This window comes from Hippoglossus stenolepis, chromosome 11, assembly GCF_022539355.2.
Source record: "Hippoglossus stenolepis isolate QCI-W04-F060 chromosome 11, HSTE1.2, whole genome shotgun sequence".
NCBI classification, from domain to species: Eukaryota; Metazoa; Chordata; class Actinopteri; order Pleuronectiformes; family Pleuronectidae; genus Hippoglossus; species Hippoglossus stenolepis.
In genome coordinates, this window is record NC_061493.1 from 2,752,407 (window position 1) to 2,774,678 (window position 22,272).

General features: G+C 39.9%; 1 protein-coding gene across 1 annotated transcript in view; it reads left to right on the forward strand.

Annotated features, from left to right (window-relative positions):
• The window catches only part of LOC118117164 (cadherin-18), a 147,978-nt gene that overhangs the window by 84,078 nt on the left and 41,628 nt on the right, over nucleotides 1-22,272 (forward strand). Inside the window, exons 5-6 of the mRNA XM_035169184.2 lie at nucleotides 17,131-17,298; nucleotides 20,336-20,523. Coding sequence (XP_035025075.2) covers nucleotides 17,131-17,298; nucleotides 20,336-20,523 — 356 coding nt within the window. The remainder of the gene's footprint in view (nucleotides 1-17,130; nucleotides 17,299-20,335; nucleotides 20,524-22,272) is intronic.

The following is a 22,272-nucleotide window of genomic DNA, read 5'->3' on the forward strand; positions in this document are numbered from 1 at the left end:
CGGCATCTCAGTCAGCTGACGGATGAACTTAGCGGTGCAGGCAGGTGGGAGCCAAGCACAACATGTTTGTTGGAATTTAGTTGACATCAGTTGGAGAAGAGGGGAGGCAAGAGAGGAAGGAAGAGAGAGGAAGAGGAAGACACGGAGAAAAAAAAAGTATAAACTCAAATGAGGCCGGGAAGCTGTGAGAGGAGAAGGAATGAAATCGAAGAGACAGGGAATGAAGAAGAGTGGAAGAGTGGCCTGGAGAAACTCGTTTAGTAGGAAGGGTGGCCGAACTTCTCGTTTCTTTTTGTATGTAAATATTTCCATTTTTTACAAGCTACATATTAACAATTAGTACCACTGATGCTGAATGAGTGAAACAAGCACATCACAAACCCTGTGTTTCGTGTTACTAGGTTATTAGGCATGTCTAATACAACAGCCCTGCACTAAATCCTACACACATCAAGTTTGTAATATTCATCTTGTGTTGAGACTGTTTTGAAAGGTGATTCAATTTATAGGTCATGTTGGCTGCCATAGTTTTAGAGGTGCTAAATTGAACAGCAACACATTGTTCCTATCGTTTATCCCACTGATATCAGTAAAGGAGGAGTAAAATCCCATATCCTCCAGAGACTCAACCCATTGACTTGTGTTCTCTGTTCTTTTTTCACATGCATCTCATTTTACTCTTTTAAGTATTCTGTTGATCCTTGCTGTGTTGTAAAAAGAACATCCTGTGCTTTCCAGTGATAGTGGGATAGTCTGGGATACTGGCCATCCAAAATGGCGGGTAGATGTTATATGCATTTAATGGAAAGAGCAGAGGTAAGTGCTGTCATCTTGCCATGCTGACATCATTTGGAATGTGCTTGTATACCTTATTGAAATGCTCCCACAACCTTCGAGAGGATAAGTGGTATATATGGACTTTTGATGGAGTTTCCAGTACATTAGGCTCCAATAATAGGCCCACACCGCTCATTGTTGGAAACATAAAAGCTGCGTGATGAAGAGAGCTTTGAATTTTCAAAGCTGGATAAACAGCAAAGCGATATCCTTTGCAATATATACAGGACACCTGCACATACAAAGGTGTTGAGAAAACAAAAAACCTTTTCATACGTTTGAAAAGGTGCCATCACACCAAGTATACAGAAAACCAAAGTCTGTGGTCCCAAACTGGGAGCACTGGCAGCCAAGTTTCTCATCAGAGCCCAGCAGCTGTCGCTCATATCTACCTTGTCCCATACCAAGAGCCCAGAGATGGTACAAAAAAACAAGGGTTCAGAACTGTTATAAACCTTTAAATGATATGTTTGGAAATCAAATTAAATAAATCAAGTTAAAGTTCAAATCAATTCACATAGGTTTGCTTTAACTGAACTGAACTGATCTCTGCTTAATTTTTCTTTTACATAGACTATATTGCACTATATATTTTTTTCTATTTATACCATGCACCTTAAGGATTGCTGCTAAGTTTCGTACACTGTGCAATGAAAATAAAATGATTATATTCTATTCGTATATTTCTCCTGATTTCCTGTAGATTAGTTGTAAGTTATGACCTGCCACTTTATTATTTTATTTATTATAATATTATATTATATCATGCATTTTCAAAAAAGTAGAAGAATAAGAAAAATAAGAAAAGACACAATACCTTGCCTCCATGCCTTCTAATATAATTCCTACAGTCCCTTTCTTCCCCCTCCTCTTCCTTTCCGTCTACATTATCTTGGCGTTCATCGTGTTTCTTTGTCATTTCTCATTTTCGCTCCGCTTATTTAATAAGGTGATGCCAAAAGATAGCAGCTGCTAGCAGGTGCGTATCCTCAGTGTTTGTATGAACAAAACAAAAACAAACCAGGAAAATTGTTGTCATGGGATGCAGCAAACATCCATTCTTTCTTGCTCTTATCAGCATTATGCTGATGCTATAGAGTCATTTCCTTTCTGTGCAGCTCTCCAGTGGCCTTGGAATGGAGGTGCTTGCTCTGCGCCTTCATGCTTGTGTGAGCACGTGAATTATCAGGAGAGAAAAGGATGGCTAACCTTGGACATCCTCAAGTGGAGAGAATCTCAACATGAAAGCAAAACATTCAGGCTGACAAAAGGGCTAAATGGGCGTGTGTGTGTGTGTGTGTGTGTGTGTGTGTGTGTGTGTGTGTGTAGGGGGATCCTTGCAGTCTGAACTCCCTCTCTTTCTTGTCACTCCCCGTGTCTCACTCTTGCTTTCTTTTTATTCTGGTCTTTACTGGACACAAAAATAGAACATGGGATACCAGTGTTGAATTAGTGTGTGTTTCATGCTTAAAAGGTTAAAACTAATACATATACAAAATTCTAATATTTTATAATAAAGTATTAAGCTTGTTAATTCTGAATTCACCTTTGTGCCCAGTGGGGCACAACATGCCCTCCTCTGTTGACTCGCCACCAGTGCCTAGGATGATCCTTTTAGTGCAGTAGCATTATACTTTTACGTGGAGCTAATCTGTCACAATATCAGGTTTTACTGTGATTATCGTGATTAAAAGAATTAATGATAACATCATGATATTAATAGAACATTTTAAATAATTATAATAACAACAATGTTACCTCATTTTCAGATTTTTTGATCGTGTTTTATGTCAGTTTTTGTAATCATTCGCTTTACAAAATAGTAGGGACCAGTGGCAGACAACACATAGGGAGCACCGGGACATTTCCCAGTGGCCTAAAAATCCTTTGGGCCTTGAACTGGTAACATGACCAGCAATAATACAGCAAGCAGGAATGAGTTGCTGGACCTTTCAAATCCACTTATCTTGCAACCGATGTAATGATGCTGGACGTGACGTCTCTCTGCGGCACACATAGCAGCCCAGTGATATCTCATCTCCGCTATCTGAAATCGCTAAAGCAGCCGTGTACACACCTCTGATAGTATTATAACAAGTCGCTGGCGAAATGGAAGGTCGGGTCAGAAGAAAAGGAAAGGCGGAGAACAGAGGGAGAGAAATAAGAAAAGAAAAGCTTTTGCCTCAGATGCAGAAAAATACTGCAAAATAAGTGACACCAGGAAGGGACCAGCTCAGTTAAGTGACACTGTACAGCCCCACTGGACTGCAGTCAAACCGGCCTCCACTCATTTCACAGGTCGCATTGTTTCTAAGCATTAAGTTACAAGTATGTTTTCAAAATAAATGCGACCTTCCTCTAAGTTTAAATTTGTTCCGTCCTTGAATGCATGGATGAATCAATAAGGTAACAAATTAATTAAAATACACAAAATGATTTCAACTGATAGAAGTGTTGATAAATGATAAAAAATATATGATAAACAATTATGACTGCATGTGAAACTATTTCAGAGAAAATTTAAACTTATGATTTCTCATTACCACTGTGTGAATAATTTGTCAAACTTGATAGTGAAGAACTTAAATTCAAGCAACAAAATAACAGATTACCTCTTTCCACAGAGTAATTTCACTTCACAATGACAGTTCACCACCTCAGATTATCATATATATCATGACAATCTGATGTACAATTTCAAAATAAAAGAACTTATAATATATCTTCACTGTTTTGGTTGTGGCAATAAAGAAGTAGATTCTGATGGCACTTTTACCTTTCATTTAGCTGACGCTTTTATCCAAAGCGACTTACATAAATGCATACAACCATGAGGGTACAAATCCAGAACAGCAATAATATATAATACCGTGGTTTATTAGACGCAAGCAGTCGTGATTTTGTTGAGTGGTTAGCTCGCAGTGAGGGAGCAGCAAGCCGATTGGCAGATGCAGAGCGGAGTGGACAGGCTGGGGTGCAAGGTTTGACCATGTCCTGAATGTAGACTGGACCGATCTGTTAACAGCACAGTACTCAAGTACTAGTGTTTTGAAAAGGATGCGGGCAGCCACTGGTAACCAGTGAAGGGAGCGGAGGAGCGGAGGAGTGTGAGTGAACTTAGGTAGGTTGAAGACCAGTCGAGCTGCTGCATTCTGGATGAGCTGCAGAGGTCGGGTGGCACTAGCAGGTAGACCTGCCAGGAGGGAGTTGCAGTAGTCTAGGCATGAGATGACCAGCGCCTGGACCAGAACCTGCGCTGCCTCCTGAGTGAGAAGGGGATGTATTCTCCTGATGTTGTGCAGCATGTATCTACAGGAATGTGTTGTTGCAGTAATGTTGGCAGTAAGGGAGAGTTGACTGTCGAGTGTCACACCCAGGTTCCTAGCAGTCTGGGTGGGGGCTAACACGGAGTCGTCAATGGTAATAGTGAGGTACACTTGACAATAATGAGTTACTGCGCCGCCTACTTCTTTGCTAGTCTGGCATCATCAACAAATATGGTTACCCTAAAAAATTAGAAGTCTGGTGGTTTGCGTGACAAGGGTGGCTGGAAAGAAGTCAAATTCCCAACCTGAATTATTGTTCTCCTGCTATAGTGTGGTGTGTTAACACCAATGTTCCCATTAATAGATTATCATTCATAGTTGGAGTATTAAATACAATTTTATTTGCCGTGCCAGAGAGTCTGCATCTCCCACATACTACCACACGCAGACACCACTCGGACTGCACCACTCGTGTGTGTAGGCGCCTGGATGGTTCAGAAACAGAGTGGAAGAGGTCACAGACAAAACACATCAGTGTCTGAGAAAGAGAATATATAACTAGTACCTGCTATGTTGGAGTGTGAACCATGGAGTTGCCCTATTATGACGGAAATACATGTCAATTATTTAAGAGGCACTCGACTGTTTACACAACATGATCATATGCATAATAGTAATGTGATATAATTACTTGTTTAATACTGGTTTGTGGCTGCATCATTTCCTGATGGATGATCTATTGTAGACTTTCTTTAATACATTTCTCGTCTGTGCGATTAGTTCATACTGGAGATCTTAAATTCTGGCTCACAAAGACAGGAAACTGTGGTCTTATTTTTGAAATTGACTTTGTAATTTCCTCACCTGAAGAATGGACACGGCAGTTCCTGACAATAATTACTCAATAGGGAGGAAATAGAAAACATGTTGTGAACTATTTCCAGCAGAGGATTAATCCAAATTCGGTTGCTCGGGTGAGTATTTGGGGCAGCAGAACGGTGTCTGTGGGACTGAGTCAAAATGAACTAATGTGTGTCTTGATGGTGATGAAGGAACATGTCACTCAGTGTCTCTCAGTGATGTGTTATTAATAGATTTCCTCATATTTTTGGACAAAAATGGAGCTCTGATATATCTGGCCTTGGATACACACACATTTATAACACCACTTTAATCACTATCTATTATATCATGTCATTAAATTTCTATTTTGCTGATGTCAAAGGCTGATTCCAGGTCAAAGTGATTGATTTTATAGACAGTACAATTTATTTTTATTATAATTTTTTTTTGTAATTATACAAAATAAATAATCAAAGTCACAGATTATAAAAAACATACTTTAATAGAGAGCATTGACGATATTTATGGATACGGACCAAACCAGGTAATGGTGACGTGAGCAACCTGCCTGCAGCACTTAGTTTGCACAAGAAAGCTGTCATTTTGTATTTTCCTCTGCTCACAAAGTATTAATTTACCTTGGTTAAAATAACCAAGGTTCAGTGTCTTACATCAGCTGCTGCAGGGGATGTTTCTGTTAAGGAGTTGGATACTTGTAGTGATCAGCCCAAACACAATTATCTCTAACTCTGCTGCTTGATTGCAGTTTTACTGCTCTTTTCCAGGTTTGGCTGAGCACCACATGGACATACAGGGTCAGATACTGTTGTTGGTGGAGGGTTAGGGTTAAATATGTCTGTGTTCTGGTTGATGTGGCAAATGTTAGCCTATGGCACATGGACACGTTTTTCCTGTGCGCAGTTCCTGCAGCGCACAAAACACTGACACACACACAAGATGACGTGTGTCACATAATATATTCTGTGTGCCGTTCACATCAATGTGCTGCAGCTCTCTTTAGCTCAACGTGTTCTCATGTTCAGAAAACACATCACCTTCCTCGTACTGTCCATTGCTGCCGCTCCTCTTTTCAACGCCTGTCTAAAATAGCTTGATTTGGGGTCCTGTCTTTTTAAGGCCAGATAAAGCGGTAAAGGCCAGTCTGGTCTGATTGGCCAGCTAGCCCACTTTATTGTGATTGGTCAACGGTTTCCAGCGAGGAGCTCTCTTTACCACAGACTTTGGGCGATGGAGACCTTCACAAAAAAACAAAACATAGAACACATTAGAGAAAAAGGACAAACTGAGAACAAAACCCATTAATTCTCCTTTAAGTCTGTAGACTGTGCTGCTCTTCATCATGTGGAGCCTCCGTCTGCCTCTGTTTTGGGTCATTATGTTGCCGTAGGACCTGACCAACCAGTCTGATTATACTGTGTTTCCCTTTTTTTTTCTCACCACTCTGATAGAAACAAACACAACAACCTCCACATACAGAACTACATCCAGTATTGTCATAATAATAATGTACATAACATTATATAATAATAATAATAAATCTAGTTTTATCCAACACTGTACTTTGTAGCGATGGAGAGTAGGTAAGGCTTGATGACTTACCTCACCTGTAGTCAGTGTTTGCATTCTTTTTTTTTACTTCCATTGCTGCAGGAAAGCTGAAGTTTCATCTATATGATGTTTCAGTTTTTGGTAACAAAACTTTTTTTCATGCAGTTTTAAAATGACATGATTTAAAGTGGACTTGAACTTGGTGTGTACCTGAGTGTTTTATAAATAACTATACTCCTCTTAATGACGCACTGAATTTATTTAGATCAGTAAATGTACAAACTGCCAAACATTGATATTACGACAGGACATTTATATGTGCGTTACTAGCATGTGACTGTTATCTAATCAGGTCTATACTGTATGGAACAGTGTGAACCTGTGTAATCATGTGGAGAACCTGAATCTCCTTTCTTTACAGTTCAGCACTGCAGTCCTCTCCATATGGAGAGCATATGGTTCAGTGGGCCCAGGTGCAACATGTAGAGATACAAACTGGAGTATCTGACTGTTCACTCCTATGTAACTGACCAGCGCAGTCTTTCCCCTGCCTCTCAAACAATGGTTATATTGAGATTTAAGTGATCTGCCTCCAGTGTGAGGTTGACATTTATTACTGATTATGAGGCAGATCTTAGCTTTGTAATGGAGGCTCCTAAACTAAACTGTTTTGATTAATGTCAGACTCTATCAGCGTGATTCCTGAATCACTGCCAACAACTCTGGTTATTTCAGCAGTTCTTGTACAGGAGGCCTGATGCTGTTAACTGTTGTGTATTCTCTCATGTGTAACAGTTCAGGGAGGCACAGACAAATGATGCTGTCCTGCTTGACAAGAGCATCATCAAACAGCTGTGGTCGTGGACAAATGACATGTTGTTTCATTTGAAGGACTTGTTGCTAAAGGCAGGATTGTTAATAGTGGGCACAGGGTGAAAGACCTGACACCGATGAAGGTACAAATAGGCATATTGGTCAATACTTTACAACTTTCCCTCAAGGCAGTGGTGTGACACAACATGAAATATGGAGCGGACTGAGCGGTAAAACAGCTGATACAGCGGTGAAATAAATTAGATGCTATAATACCTAAGATGTCTGTGACAGAAAAGTCACGTCAGAAGTCTTTTTAACGTACAAACTGCTGATCTCCTGGGATTTTCACTCACAACAGTCTCCGGGGGGTTTTTCTCAGAATGATGAGGAAAATCTTTCTGCTGAGGCTGCACATGGTAGAGTCACAATCTGGAGTCAACAGCATGAATCCATGGAGCCAACCTGCCTCTTGTGAACAGTGCAGGCTGCTGCTGGAGGTGTGATGGTGTAGAGGAGGATTTCTTGACACACTTATATCCCCTAATATCATTTATCACGGTTCGAATGTAACAGTGTATCTGCGTACTGTTGGTGACCATGTTCATCCCTTCATGGTCCCAGTTCACCATCTTCTAATGGACTCTTGCTGCAGCACAATTGTCCATGTCACAGAAACACTCGTAAGATAAAACAAAAGCATTGCTTGCTTCTTGAGAGTGACAATAATCAGTGAACTGTCTCTTTCTTGATTTGAACACAATAACATCAGGTGTTTCTTTGCAACTACAGTGGTTAATATGCTGCTCCTTTCTCTGCTTTAACGTTAATTGCATCACACACACTCTACCTTTGCCTACTTTCTACAATATGCTTGTATTTCCATTTTTCTAGTTCCAAAAATCCTGTAGCAGTAGTGGCAGCCTAGTTGCCAAAGAATTTAATTTAATCATTCGAGAAATGTTGAAAGATTAATAACTAAATAATACATTTAAGATGTTAAATACCTGTGCCGACAATCCCCTAAGAACATGAAAGCAGACACTATTCCTATTCGTAGCTTCCCTTCCCCCTAGCTTTCTGATCTGTGTCTGTCTCTAAAGAAGTGAAAAATATCCTCCCCTTATCTGTTCCTCCGCTCTTCCTCACTCTCTGTCTGCGTGCGACAGATTACAGTAAAAAATGGGACTGGGGCAAGCATTAGAAAGCTGCATTCATAATGTCAAGTGCTCTTTACTGAGTAGAATTTGCAATCAAATGCATTTCCCTTGCATACAATCCTTGTATTCTTTGGGCTGCTCTCATTTCAGAGCGGAGCGGGCGGCAGGATGTGCACGGCTCAAGGTCTTTTTTTGGTTTTCTGCTGGTGGAGGCCAGTTTTATGTCATTCTGTCAAAAGTACTGAAGCATGGATTATACAGCCGTCTGGGAAAAGATGTCCCTTCCAATCAAATTCAAGATTGGCACAAAAAACATAAACACATCAAAATAAAACCTAGTGAAAACTAATTCCACCAGTCTCAGTGCTGATCTTACTCCCTGTCTGATTTAGCAGAGTTGATCTATGCCTCCACCCCTGCTAACACAAGATTCCGCCAGTCCATGGCTACTTTTTTTTTACTCTCTCTCTCTCTCTCTCTCTCTCTCTCTCTCTCTCTTACCAGTCCCCTACTCTCATTTTCAGACGCTCTCTACTTCCTTTTGTCCTCTGTCTTGCTCGCTCACTCACTCACTCACTCACTCACTCACTCATGCACTCACTTACTCAGTCCCTGTCTGTCGCTCCGGATATGTCCCTCCCCCGGTCCCTCTGTGTAGTACAGGTGCATAATGTGTGCTGCCTGTCCTGACCAGGCTGCACTGTATCTCTGTGCTCAGTCTAAAGGGGCTGATAAGGCCAGATGGCTCTCTGCTTTGTAAGCCTGTGAAGCGAGTAATGCAGTGGAGCAGAGCCTCCAGGCTCAACACTGCCTTCATCTCATGTGGGAGAAGTGTGTGTAGGGTAAGGGTAGAAAGGGTGTGTGTGTGTTTGTGTGTGTGTGTGGTTCTGTCCTCGTTAGAACCAGTTCAGACCTTCTAAGTGTGAATGTATTTCAGAATGAGGTCATTTTGACTAGATTTCACTCCTTCAGGCTGCTACTTTTGCCGTTACCTTTGTTTTGCATGCTTGAAACTCGATCTCTTAAAATCACCCACCTCGAAAATAAACCGTACGGCGCACAGAAAATATTCCTTTTGAATATAGTACATGTGTGACTTACTGCATTTCCAGTAATTGGCCTCAGAAGACAAGTGGACTGCAAGTGCATTTTCAGAACACACTCAAATAATGAGCTCATCCACTGGCTCATGCCACTGTGACTCAGTTGCTCTTTTGGTGTGAAGTACACCTGAAGAGGAACAGTAACACAGCAACAGTCAGTCGACGGAACTCGTCTGAAAGTAGAACATAAGAGAAAACACATGTTTATGGCATCATAGGTGTCAACTATAAATACAGTTGTTAGTCCATTAGTTTTACTGTGTGTGAAATAAGAGAGTGAGACTTTGACATTCTATTTAATAGTTGCCGCGCATAAATAATTAACTTAAATTAAATATAAAACAGGACATGAAAATTTAAACCCCAAATTAGTCACAAAGTTATTTTCAATAATATACACTCAAAGTAAATAACACAATAGAGGGGTTTATTATAAAATTCAGAGGATGCACATGCTTAGAGATTAATTTATATTCAGGAGGGGTAATGTCTCCCCTGCCTGTTATGAACTCTGAATGCCATTCTAGTTTCATATGTGAATACATTTTTGTAATACCTTGTTTGAAAGCTCTGGAGGTCCTCTTAAGTACTTTTTTGTTGTTGCAGCAGAAAGCATTCAACATCTTAGCTGCTATCTAGCAGCTGTCTTGTTCCACCATAGTAACATGTAGTCTGTGGGTCAAAAAACAAACATGCATGGACAACTGGAGGCTAATTTTTCAGAACAAAAGTCCACTGATATGTGTAAATATGTGTCTTAACTGCAAAAGGTCTAGGAATAATGAGCAGAAGGAAAACTCAAGAGTATTCTCTTTACAATGATACCATGAATATGCATGAGCTCTGAACGTTTTTAGAATGATAAACAGTATCCAGTTTTAAAAATGTGAACAAATGCACATATAGTTGTTATGACATGATCCTTAAGGGATTCGTGCGAGTGGGAGCACAGACTGTGTGGGTTGTGTCCAAGCACACACATGAGCACACACATGCTATTTTGGTTCATGTATGTGCTGCAGCACAAAGTGCAAAAGGGCTGAGTGAAGGTGAATATACTAGGTCAGAGGGGGTGGTGATTAATAAACACTCTCTGCCTGTCTCTGTACTCTGACTACATGTACAGATGCTCCCTCTCTACACGTGATATAACCTGGTTATATATACACCCGGTGTTAATATGTGTCCACGGTGAGATTGTATCGCTCTGTCCAGCTCACGGCACCACCTCCTCTCGTTTGCACAGGTCCCCAAAAAAAAATTTAAGAATTGGGAATTGATAGTCATTCATGAAGCTGTGTTTTTGTGTTTGTCTGCCTTTCAATTGGTCTCGTCTTCACTCCGTCCACACGTGTCTGCTTCCTTTGTTTACTGGCTAATGGCTGCCAAGCTGTGTCGAACCATCGTCACATGCTATTATGTATTACTGCCCGTATTGATCGCTTCGCGTCCCACCTCTGGTAGTTTGGCCAAACGGATCACAATCTATTTTCAGTGCATCTTGGGTATATTAACACCTGCACCTTTAAGTGGTCAAGCGCTATCCAATTGTAATCCAATCACCCACATCACATTCTAAGGCCAGGGGGATTTGGGATGTCTGAAACAGCAGCTAAAAAAAAAAAAATTACCATGACTTCTCCAGCAAATCATACAAGTTTTATCAACTGTTGGCATAAATAGCATAAACAGGGACAGTACCAAGTTTTAGCCAGCTAGTGATATGTATATATGTGATTTAAATGCAGCTTTGCGTAGTTCACTTTTCAAAATAGGTCCTTATTTATCTTAGACGACCTGTTATGCAGACGCTCAGTTGAGGCGTCTGAGGAGTGTAACAGGCAATATTAGCTACTGCTCCCTTTAGAGGACTCTTTAAAAGCCTACTATGTTCTAATTGGCCAAACATCTGGAGGCTTGCCGAGGGGTATTACACTGAGCACTCAAGAGCACCGCTTCTTCCTCTGTAAAACTGTAAAACAAAGTAACTAGTAGTAACTGAAGCTGAGGAGGAGCCGTGCCTGGAGAGGATTACCGTATAGAGAAATCCATGACGAGCTGAAGTAGAACAAACGTTGCCTTCTGCGGAGTGTGGAGCATGAGTTTTTGTCCTACTGGGATTATTTTACCACATTATTTAAAAACTTTAGCCATGTTCAATACAGTGTTTCCCATTTATTATCTAGACCGTTATGGCTCAAGTTTTCACTGCCCCAATTTCACAATGAACAAAGTCATTTTTTTACTTATCATAATAACATGAGAGATCTCTAACTTGGTGTGTACAGCACTATTTGCAGCCATGCTCTCTGTGGTGCTGTTGAGCTACTGCATGCTTGCACTATGATCCATTATGTGTTCACCATCCAGGCAAAAAATCCGACCTCATCGTTTAGGCTGCAGTTGTGGCATGCAATACAGTTCTTTCTCTTAACTTATCTCCCACTATTTAGTATGTGTACCTGTCACTCGGAATCTGTTGCACGTGCGAGTGACCTAGATGCGCAAGGACTTGCACCCGCGTTACCACCATCAATTGAATTAATTTAGCAGGAAACGCTATAATATGAACATGTACATGACAGAATTTAGGGAAAAGCATAATAGATCCCCTCTAATGAAGGCAGACTGGGTTGTTGATCATGCAGCATGAACTGAAAAGCATTTCATAGAACATAAAGCAGCTGTGGATAACAGATACAGCAATAATCACTTACATCCCTTTATAGATCATTGCAGACTAATTTGCAGATGTTCCTGTGAGACCTCATTAACTGTATGCAGATTTTAAAGGCATCTGCTGAGTGGGGATTGTCTAATTAAATTAGTTTATTAACATTTTCTGCATCATTCTGGTGTTGCTCTGCATATGCTCGAAGTATTTTGTTTCTTCTTGAGGGCAAAATCATCAAATTAGTTGCAGATTGACTCTGCATTCCAGACATGATTCTGAGACATTTGTTTCCAGCACTTCTACCAAAATACCAACAACTGGCAACAACTGGATGAACGTCCCACCTGTTTGTTCCCCTCCAGCCCCCCTGTGCTCTGCACACAGGCACCAAAATAACACTCAGACAGGCAAAATTAATTTTAAGGTCAGAAAATAGTAAACAGTTGTATAACACCTGGCATTTCACCACCACAAAATGGCCCAGTAGTATATAATGTATATAAGTACCCCACTGTGCAAAATAATTGAACCAATTTATCTCAGATACAGAGTCTGTAAAGTAGTAACCAGGAAGCTCCACTTCCTGCTGTAGGAAAGGAGAAAGCAAGAAAGGACATCACCTTGTAGTTTATATGGCATTCAATGCAGGCTGAACCGCTCTCTGCCTGTGAATTAATGCTTGGATCTCAAGAGCAATATCTCCTGCAGGTTAGATGTGTATGTTCTGAGGGGGAGGAGGCTGGTAGCTACATTTTAAGATATGTGTATTTGAAGAGTATAACCTGCAGGACTGAGATTAGTGTAAAAAGTGGTTGGGAACAACCCTCTGATCTGAAGTCTCAATATGGCTGTCACTTTAGCTTTCAGTTGCTTTAAAACACTTTGGTAACACAGAGTACAACATTAGAAGTCCAACATCTCGAGATCATTTTAAAGTTTAAACAAATTCAGGAGTGACACTATGTTGAATCCTTCCTCTCATAGACTCCCATTAAAAAAGATGCTCTCAAAAGGATGTAAAGCCACAGTAATAAATCACCTTGGCTCAGACCACAGGTCATATTGAATTTGAACAGGGCGCTGCACTGTGTACCAACACACATGACACTAGTGACTTTTGTTTACACACATTACATTGCACATTGCACATTCTCATTGCACTCCTGTTTTGCATTTTGCATTTACTTTATTTTTTTTCTATATATATCTTTTATATCTTTTTATTTTATATTTGTTTTTTTCATGTGTGTAGTACTTATTGTGTTTTTATGTTTTATGTTCCTTGTATGCACCTATATACCAAGGCAAATTCCAGGTAGGTGTAAACCTACTTGGCAATAAATACTTCTAATTCTGATTCTGATTCTTTAAATCTCTCATGAGGTATTGTTTTCTGTTGAAGCACAGATTGTGCTTGTACAACATGTATGGAGAGACATCAAACTAAAATTCTATAATGGAGCCCTAAAATGGCAAAATACTTAGATAACTTAAAGATAATTTGTCACAGGTAAAAATTTGCCTCACAGCCACTACTTTTTAAACTAAGTTTAAGTATTTGAGTATAGTTTTACTGCAGGCCTTAACTCATGGTGGAGTATTTTTACACTTTTACTTAAGCAAGTGATCTTCTCCCACCATTGATCCTAGACATAAAACCTTTTAGTACAATGTAGCCTTGTATATAACTGAATCCTGATGGAAAGGCTTGGACATTGGTCGGGTGATTTTGTGAGCAACCTGGACTGGTTCTCTTTGATAGTAGTTTGTCTTTGTTGTTCTTCTGTGTCGTGTGGTGAGCCCAAGGGTTCTGTCTTGGGTCCTATACAATTTCACTTGTATATGTGTCCTTTCAGTCATATCATTTTAGCAAATACAGGTAAAGTATCTCTTACCAGTGTAATGCTGGTTTTCAACTGTATGTCTCTCTTAAGCCTGATGAAACTGACATACTTTCTTTCATAGAGGACCAGTTGGTTAACAACTTCAAACAGCTAAATGAGTGAGGGATGATTGATTGCTCACACGACTCTTATAAGTTTTTATCAGTTCAACACTGTGGAATGCTTTTTAGACATATAGTCTGCAGTCTCTGTTGAAGAGGCCTTTAAGAATTTGGAGACCCATTTATTCAAACTGGCCTTCAACTCACTTATGGGGTTTGGTCTTTTTAATGTTTCTTTCTGTTTCTTATGTTATACTGTTTCTTTTGTGGTTTCATCTTTAATAATATTACTCTGTGACTTCTCTGGGAGAAAGCAGCTGCTCTGAATAGTCTTGTGATCCATTTAGAGTCAGATAGTCACTTGGCCACAGAGGTAATCTTGAAAATAACATACCTGTCTCCAAGAATTTGAATTCATGTAAATGTTTCCATCATTTACGTGTTGTGGCGTGATCTGATATACACAGTTATGCTACATATTTGTGTTCAAATATGAAACATAATTCATTTCAAACTTACCTGCTACAGGAGGAAACACATTGTTTCTTGGCTGCACGTCTTGACTACAAAATTATTTTAAATGGATACATCTAAAATGTATTGTTTTATGGTGCTGACTGAGCAGCCCTCTAAAATATCTTTTTAGTCAATTTTGCTCATCAACTATGTAAAAATTACATTTAAATTTGTATTTATTTTATCAGTCATCCATTTTTGAGATCTGAGACTATGCAGTTGTTTATCAAATATTAATATGCATAGATGATGAAAAAACATTTCACCAGACTCATTGTATAGTGACAGGGATGATTTTTACTATACATGTATATACTGTAAAAAGTGTTGTACCAAATAGGACTGAGCAAACAATAAGCAAACAGGAATACAAGCTGTGTCAAACCTATTTTTAGTTTTCAAGTTCTCCAGATATAAAAAACATTTCCTCAAACAATTTAATAATACAATGGGTGATTAGATCAAATTAAATAAGACAAAGGTATTCTAATTAAATTGCCTTTAATATTGATAATGCCAACTATATTTCATGAGGCAATGTAAAACATGAAAAGTGAAATATATTATTAACTAGTAAAATGTATCTGGTCTGTGGAGTGAATTTAGAATGAGCCCAGGAAATTGACAATGTTACAGTTCAAAATAGACATCAGTAATTGTAAAAGTAATAATAAGGAGCATGCAATACTTAAAATGTAAGGAGATATAAAATATATAAATTGAATATAAAACTCATATACCGGGTAACAGAATATGTGCAGTGTGAACATATGCTCAGTGAAATAGATTGCACATTAGCCATTGAATTTCACAGACAGATATGAATATTGCCCAGTTAACAAGTGAAACTTGAGTTAAAGTGCAGAAGTCCATTAAAGGTGTGAGTGGTCTACTGGGAGCACGGCTGGTTGTACAGTCTTACTGCTGCAGGAAGGAACGACCTGCGTTACCTCTCCCTCAGACACTTAGGGTGGATCAGTCCGTGGCTGAAGGAGCTGCCCAGTGCTGTGATGGTGTCCTGCAGGGGGTGGGACTGGTTGTCCATCAGAGAAGACAGCTTCACCATCATCCTCCTCTGTTAAACCACCTCCACTGGGTTAAGGGTGGATGGAGCTGGCCCTCCTAATCAGTCTATCCGGTCTCTTCCTGTCAGCAGTGGAAATGCTGCTGCCCCAGTAAACTACTCCAAAGAAGATGGCCGATGAAAAAAAACAATAAAAAAAGAATCAAGTTAGACGTAGTTAGAAAGAAAAAAAAGCTATAAGTGAGCGAGAGCTGCCGTAACAGGCTGCCACTGGAGAGGCACCATAATGCACCAGCAACATAAATGCCACACTTAGTGACTGCCTGCATCTAGAAGCCACAGGGGCTAACAATTTAGAAAATCAACAGTTTGTAACATAATGCAAGAAATGAAAAGACATAAAAAGCAAAGGTGAGACTGTTGGTATTATCGACACTTCAATAGAATGGCACTCTGTTGAGTGCAACAGTCCCCTTAAAAAATCCCATTTAAATCCACTATATCCAAATTTGTAATTGGATCACAGACACACTCATGGATATCAGTTCCCTCAATATGTAAGTTTTCATTTATCAAAAATAATGGGGGGGAAAACACCCTTTTAACATTAAAGCATGTGATTTAAAAAATGGGCTCTTCTTTTGAACATTGTAAAAACAACCCCATTTTTGAAGTCAGCTATTTTTACCTGGTAAGCATCAGCATGTTAGCATTGCCATCCAACTGGGAGTGTTTGTCTTTCCAACATCAATGTGCAATTGACTCAATAATCCAGAGACCTCACAGAAACACTTTCAATTAAGTATTCAATGCCATACTAGTACAGGGTAGTTCCTCCATTTTCTCTCAGCTCCCTTAAAGGGATGGTTCACCAAAAAATGAAAAGTCACTCATTATCTCCTCACCACTATACAGATGGGGGGGGTGGCTTTAGGAGTTTCAGGGGTAAACAGTGTTGCAGCCAAATCCAATTCATTTGAAGTAAATGGTAACCGATTCTTCAAACTTAAAAAACCCAGGAAAAAACTGAAAACTCCTCTATACTGCTCCTGTAGTGTCATCCAAGTGTCCGCATGCTCCAACATTCAAATCCGTCGAGAGATGACGGAACATTTTTCAGTGTAATTTCTTCTGTAATATTTCTATTTTATGAATAAGTTTCAAAAGAGTACAGAAGAAATTACATGTGTTATTTTTGTCATTTATCTTTAAAACCTTGCTAAAAAGCCAAATTTTTTTAGTACTCTTATTTGGTGAATTAATCCTTGAGTCAATTTAATCAGCATTGATAAACAGTTATAATGATGTACTTTTATAACATATTACCAGATTAAACATTGTGTTAACCTTTTCTACTCTGCCCTCTCATCTTTATAACAGGTATCATCCGAACAGCAATGTCCAACATGGACCGAGAGAGAAGGGATCACTACGCTCTGGTGATCCAGGCCAAAGACATGGCGGGCTCTGTTGGAGGACTGTCCGGATCCACTACGGTCAACATCACCCTCACTGATGTCAACGACAACCCCCCAAAGTTTCCACAGAGTAAGTTTCCAACCTTGCTCCTTCACGATACACAGTTTATCTCTGACAGCAACAAGGGCCGCCTAATCTTTCTCCTGTGTTGATGCACCAAATGTTTTGTTGTTGTGGTTCAGTAACTCAGAGAAGTAGATGCATGATTAAAGATTTGATCTTGATATACATACATTGAGAGAGTGTCTCTCCATTAACCTTGGAAAAGTGTAGCCTCAGCAGCATTCTACTGCATGCACAGGAAATTCAGCAGGAAGAGGAATCATTTGAAGAAGGTGTGGAGCTATTGATGGTTGTTTATCACAGTGTCCAATGCTGCAACTGGGGAAACAAACCTGAAAGGGATGGTTCACAGCAAAATGAAAATTCACTCATTATACAGTACTCACCACTATGCCGAGGGAGGAGTGGGTGAAGTGTTTGATTCCGCAAAGTCTCAGGGGGTAAACAGCGTTGCAGCCACATCCAATCCAATTGAAGTTAATTGGACCTCTTCTTCAGACTTCAGACAACAGAATATAAACATAACTTCCATACTGCTCCTGTGGTGTCATCCAAGTGTCCGTAAGCCCGAAAAAATACTTGGCTCGAAACAGAATAATTTACACCATGTGTTTAGCCTAAATGTGCTCTGATATCCTCCTCTGAGCCGCGTTCACGTTCTCAAGGACACACCGGAAAACCGCACACACTCTCGCCCAAGGGCACGTGCAGGGTGTGCATTTGCATCGCTACGGACGCTAGCATCGCTTAAGCTTAAAACACGGTGTAAATGAGGCCGTTTAAAGTTGAATTCGAATGTCGGGGCTTGCAGACATTGCTCGTGTGGATGACACCACACGAGCAGTATGGAGGTATGTTTTACTACGTCTGTAGAAAGGGTCACTATGGCTGCAACACTGTTTTGTGGACTCAAACACTTCACCCAACCCCTCCAATCGGCAAAATAGTGAGTAGATAATGAGTGAATTTACATTTTTCGGTGAACTATCCCTTTAAGCTTGTTTTTCATCAACCTGCAAAATGAGAGCTGTTTCTACAACAAAGTGACCAACACCTGATAATGTCCCATGTAGTTCCACAAAAATCTACTGTGCTTCCATTGTAAAGTTGGAAAACACAGACAGCTTCTATTCCACATGTGGACGCAGGTCAAATCCACAGAATATTCAAAGATATATAACTAAACATGACAGGTCACAGTATGAAAACCTCTCCACAGCTAGCCACGTTTTTAGGATAAGCTACATTGTTTACCTTGAGCCCCGTTTTGCTTTTAAAGCAGTAGGTGTTGGGAGCACAGCCTCAGTGGGGGTCTCTGAGCGCACCTGCAATCTTGTTTCCTGAATACGCAGCAGCGGCCCATGAGTGTGATGTGCAGAGACATGTGTGGTTATTCTGTGGCAATGGTTTAGTGCTGTTGGCATGTTAAACACAGTGGACGGCAGTGCCTCATCTCACTGTACTGTGTGTGTAGAGTTAACAACACACAGTATCTGCCCTGCTGCCTGCCGATGGTTGCAGGGATTTCATGAAGAGGAAACTTGCAGGACAGAGCAGCCGTAGGTAACAAATACTATAATGTTAAAGATAAATGCAAACTGATGTGCTGATGTTCCACATTAGGTGCTATTTTTTTTTAACACGGATTAAAAATGTTCTTTTGGCTAGAGAGGAGCACCGTTCTGTTACTTTCATTCATTGTTCACACCTGGCATTAGGATGTGTCCTACATGTGTCTCCGGAGACCCTGTGGTTTGTGATTTGATATCATTTCCCACGCTTGAAGACCAAATGATGTTGTTTAGCCAGACTTACTGTACAGCTTTTTTGCTGCCTCAATTCGATTGTTTTTCTATTGTACTTTCCCAGTCTTATACACCACTTAAAGCATTTTACACTTTAAGTTAGATTCACCCATTTGTGCCACATCACTCGAGCTAAATGGGAGTTCAGTTACTTTGCCCCGCTCGCCATGTTCAGCTGTTGCAAAATATTATAATGTTACTCAATACTAAATAGGCTTTAAAAAACTATAAATGTTATGCTGTTGATTTGAATGTATCATACAAAAAAAATGGCTGAGAGTTTGTCACTTGCTATAAGGCAGCTTTTATCAGCATAGTCCAGATTTAATTAGAGCACTTCCAAACAAATAAAAAATAGATTAACAGTCCACACACACACACACACACACACACACACACACACACACACAGAGTCGTGTCTCAGTGACTGAAGTGAACATTACACCGTCTTACATTATTTTCGTGGGAACCTACTGTAACCTTAACCTCACCATTAGATTTGATTATTTACGTTGCTCTTGTCACCTAAGGAAGACAAGTTACTGTGATTTGACCTAAAACAGATTTAGGTCCCCACAACATGAGCAATATCACACACACACACACACACACGCACACACTAAGGCCCAATCCCATTTCACCTCTTAGCCCTACCCCTCCGTTTTGTGTGTTCGCAAGGTCCAGCGACATTATTCATCTTTCATTGCCACATTCAAAATCAGAGCAAACAGCAGGGGGAAAGGTTGTTATGGTAAAATAGCAACAGGATGGAAAACACTGAGCTTCCTGAGAAGTGAAAATGGAGGAGTAACCAAATGACTTATGTAAAACTTTGCTGTGTTGCTAAATGTTTGCTTGTTGTGATAGTTTGCCATTAACCCCTTGTCCATATTGATCAGACTCCTACTGGCTCAATGGAACAATACTGCAGAGCAAAGCTTAAAGCCAGCCTCTGTTCATGTGCACCAAATTATGTTTGGCTATCTTTAACCAAATTAGATTTCTTATCTTGCATGTGACATTGACTTTAACTACAAAAATTTAAGTTTCAAACCTGTGTGTTACTGAAATTATCGGCTAAAACATCACCATTTTAATGCCACCATCAGGTTGCCTGAGTATTGGATACGTTTGGTGTGTTTGAGATCCGGCCACTTTAAGCAGATAATCATCATCAATCATAAATAATGAAGATAACCATCAAATTCAAATATTGGACTGTTGTGTTGCTGTTGCAGAGAGTTACCAGATGTATGTACCAGAGCTGGCTCCATTAGGGAAGACAGTGGGCCGGATCAGAGCCAACGATGAGGACGAGGGGCAGAATGCGGAGATGACCTACAGCATCACTAATGCAGACGCAGCCTCCATCTTCACCATCACCACTGATGCTGACGGCAGGGAGGGAATCATTCAACTCAAGCAGGTCGGAATCAGAGATCACGACCCACACACTGATGCCTAGAGAAGTATGGAAGTTTAGAACATGACTGTTTAAGATGGAGCAGGAAAGAACAGACTGACACTTTCTTCTTTAGCTCGTGCTTTCATCTCTTTCACAACTGTCCTGGCAGCCCAGTTTGACCAGCACTGTGATTCTTCATCCTTTTAAAACTCAGGCATGTGTAATTCTCCACATGGATTCATCCTTTTAAAACTCAGGCATGTGTAATTCTCCACATGGATTCAACAGTCCTACAGTTGTGGCTAAAATACTGTGATTGGCTTGTCCTGTAATTGCAGTGCACGATATTTAACACAGAAAAGTGAAGTTGGGCATGGTTCTATTTTCCAGATGTGGGCAGCAGTGCACATTAAGCAGCTGTGTGTTTAAAGACAAAATCATTAAGTATCAAAGTAAAACCGGAAGTGACACAAAACATGAAACAGGAAATGCTGAGAGTGTGTGTGTGTAACCATGACACACCATTCACATTATAATATATCTCTTATTATAAGATCTGTAGTAATGTAAATTATACTAGGTACGTGATTGTGTGTATATTGCACTACGTTTGTAAAGTACAGTGGATCTAGTTAATGATGTGGTTAGGGGGATTATTCTTGAATTTATTTCTTACTTTGCTTCATTATTCCAGGATGTGTTGGTGAGTGACCAACACAAGGTCATTGACAGAATTTCTTTAAATTTGGTAGAAATATTTACTTGTACTCAAGGATAAACGGATCTGATTTTGATGGTCAAAGGTCCCGCTGGCCTCACAAAGTCTGTGTATGTTTTTTATCTTAAGATCAGCTTGAGGAATTGGTACAAACTTTCACTTGAACTCAAAGATAAACTGATTTTGTTGCCTAGTGGTGAAACGTTAAGGTCACAGCTAACTCTCATAGAAATATGAATACATAAACTGCACTGGTTGGCGGAGGCATACAACTGCAGTGCGGTAATTCTATATCCTTTTTCCTTTGCATTAGCAATCAGCTTGAGAAAACCAACGTGATACATGCACCACTACTGTTGTTCGATTTAGTGTAGAGATGACTCTCAGCGTGGTCCTGAATCACAGCGCCACTGCAGTTTTATGACGCATCTTCCTAAACATAAAGACATAAAACTAAATGGGAAAATCTAATCTTCTCTCAATGTGCATCTTTTCATTTTTTTGGCACGAAACAAAACTTTAGTAAGTTACTGTACAAAACACCAACTAGAACTGCACTCAGTAGATTGCATATCTCCTACAAGGCCCAACAGTCCCCTTATGAAACCATATTTAATTCACAAGATCTGCATTTTTATTTAGATCTGCACCATATTCCACACACACGCATAAATATCAGTCCACTAAACATGCCTGCTATTTTTCATGATCATTTCATCCTGGATCTGATCCGGATCTGCAGCAATGTTTTATGGGTTCTTTCCCAACCTATACCCAATCCTCCCACCAAGTTTCATAATAATCCATCCAGTTTTTGTATAATTCTGCTAACTTACAACAAAACTGAAACAAAGACATAACCTCCTTGTCAGAAATAGAAAGAGAGTTGATGATTTGACATTCTGAGTCACATGGGCTGGGCAATGAGTGAGCTACTCATATTGGAGACACCAACATTTCATTTAAGTGCAAGTGGCCTCAAATTTGTATTTTACGTTCACTTTACACTTTACTTCTTTTCAATAAATACTGACTGGGCAGGAAAGGGAATT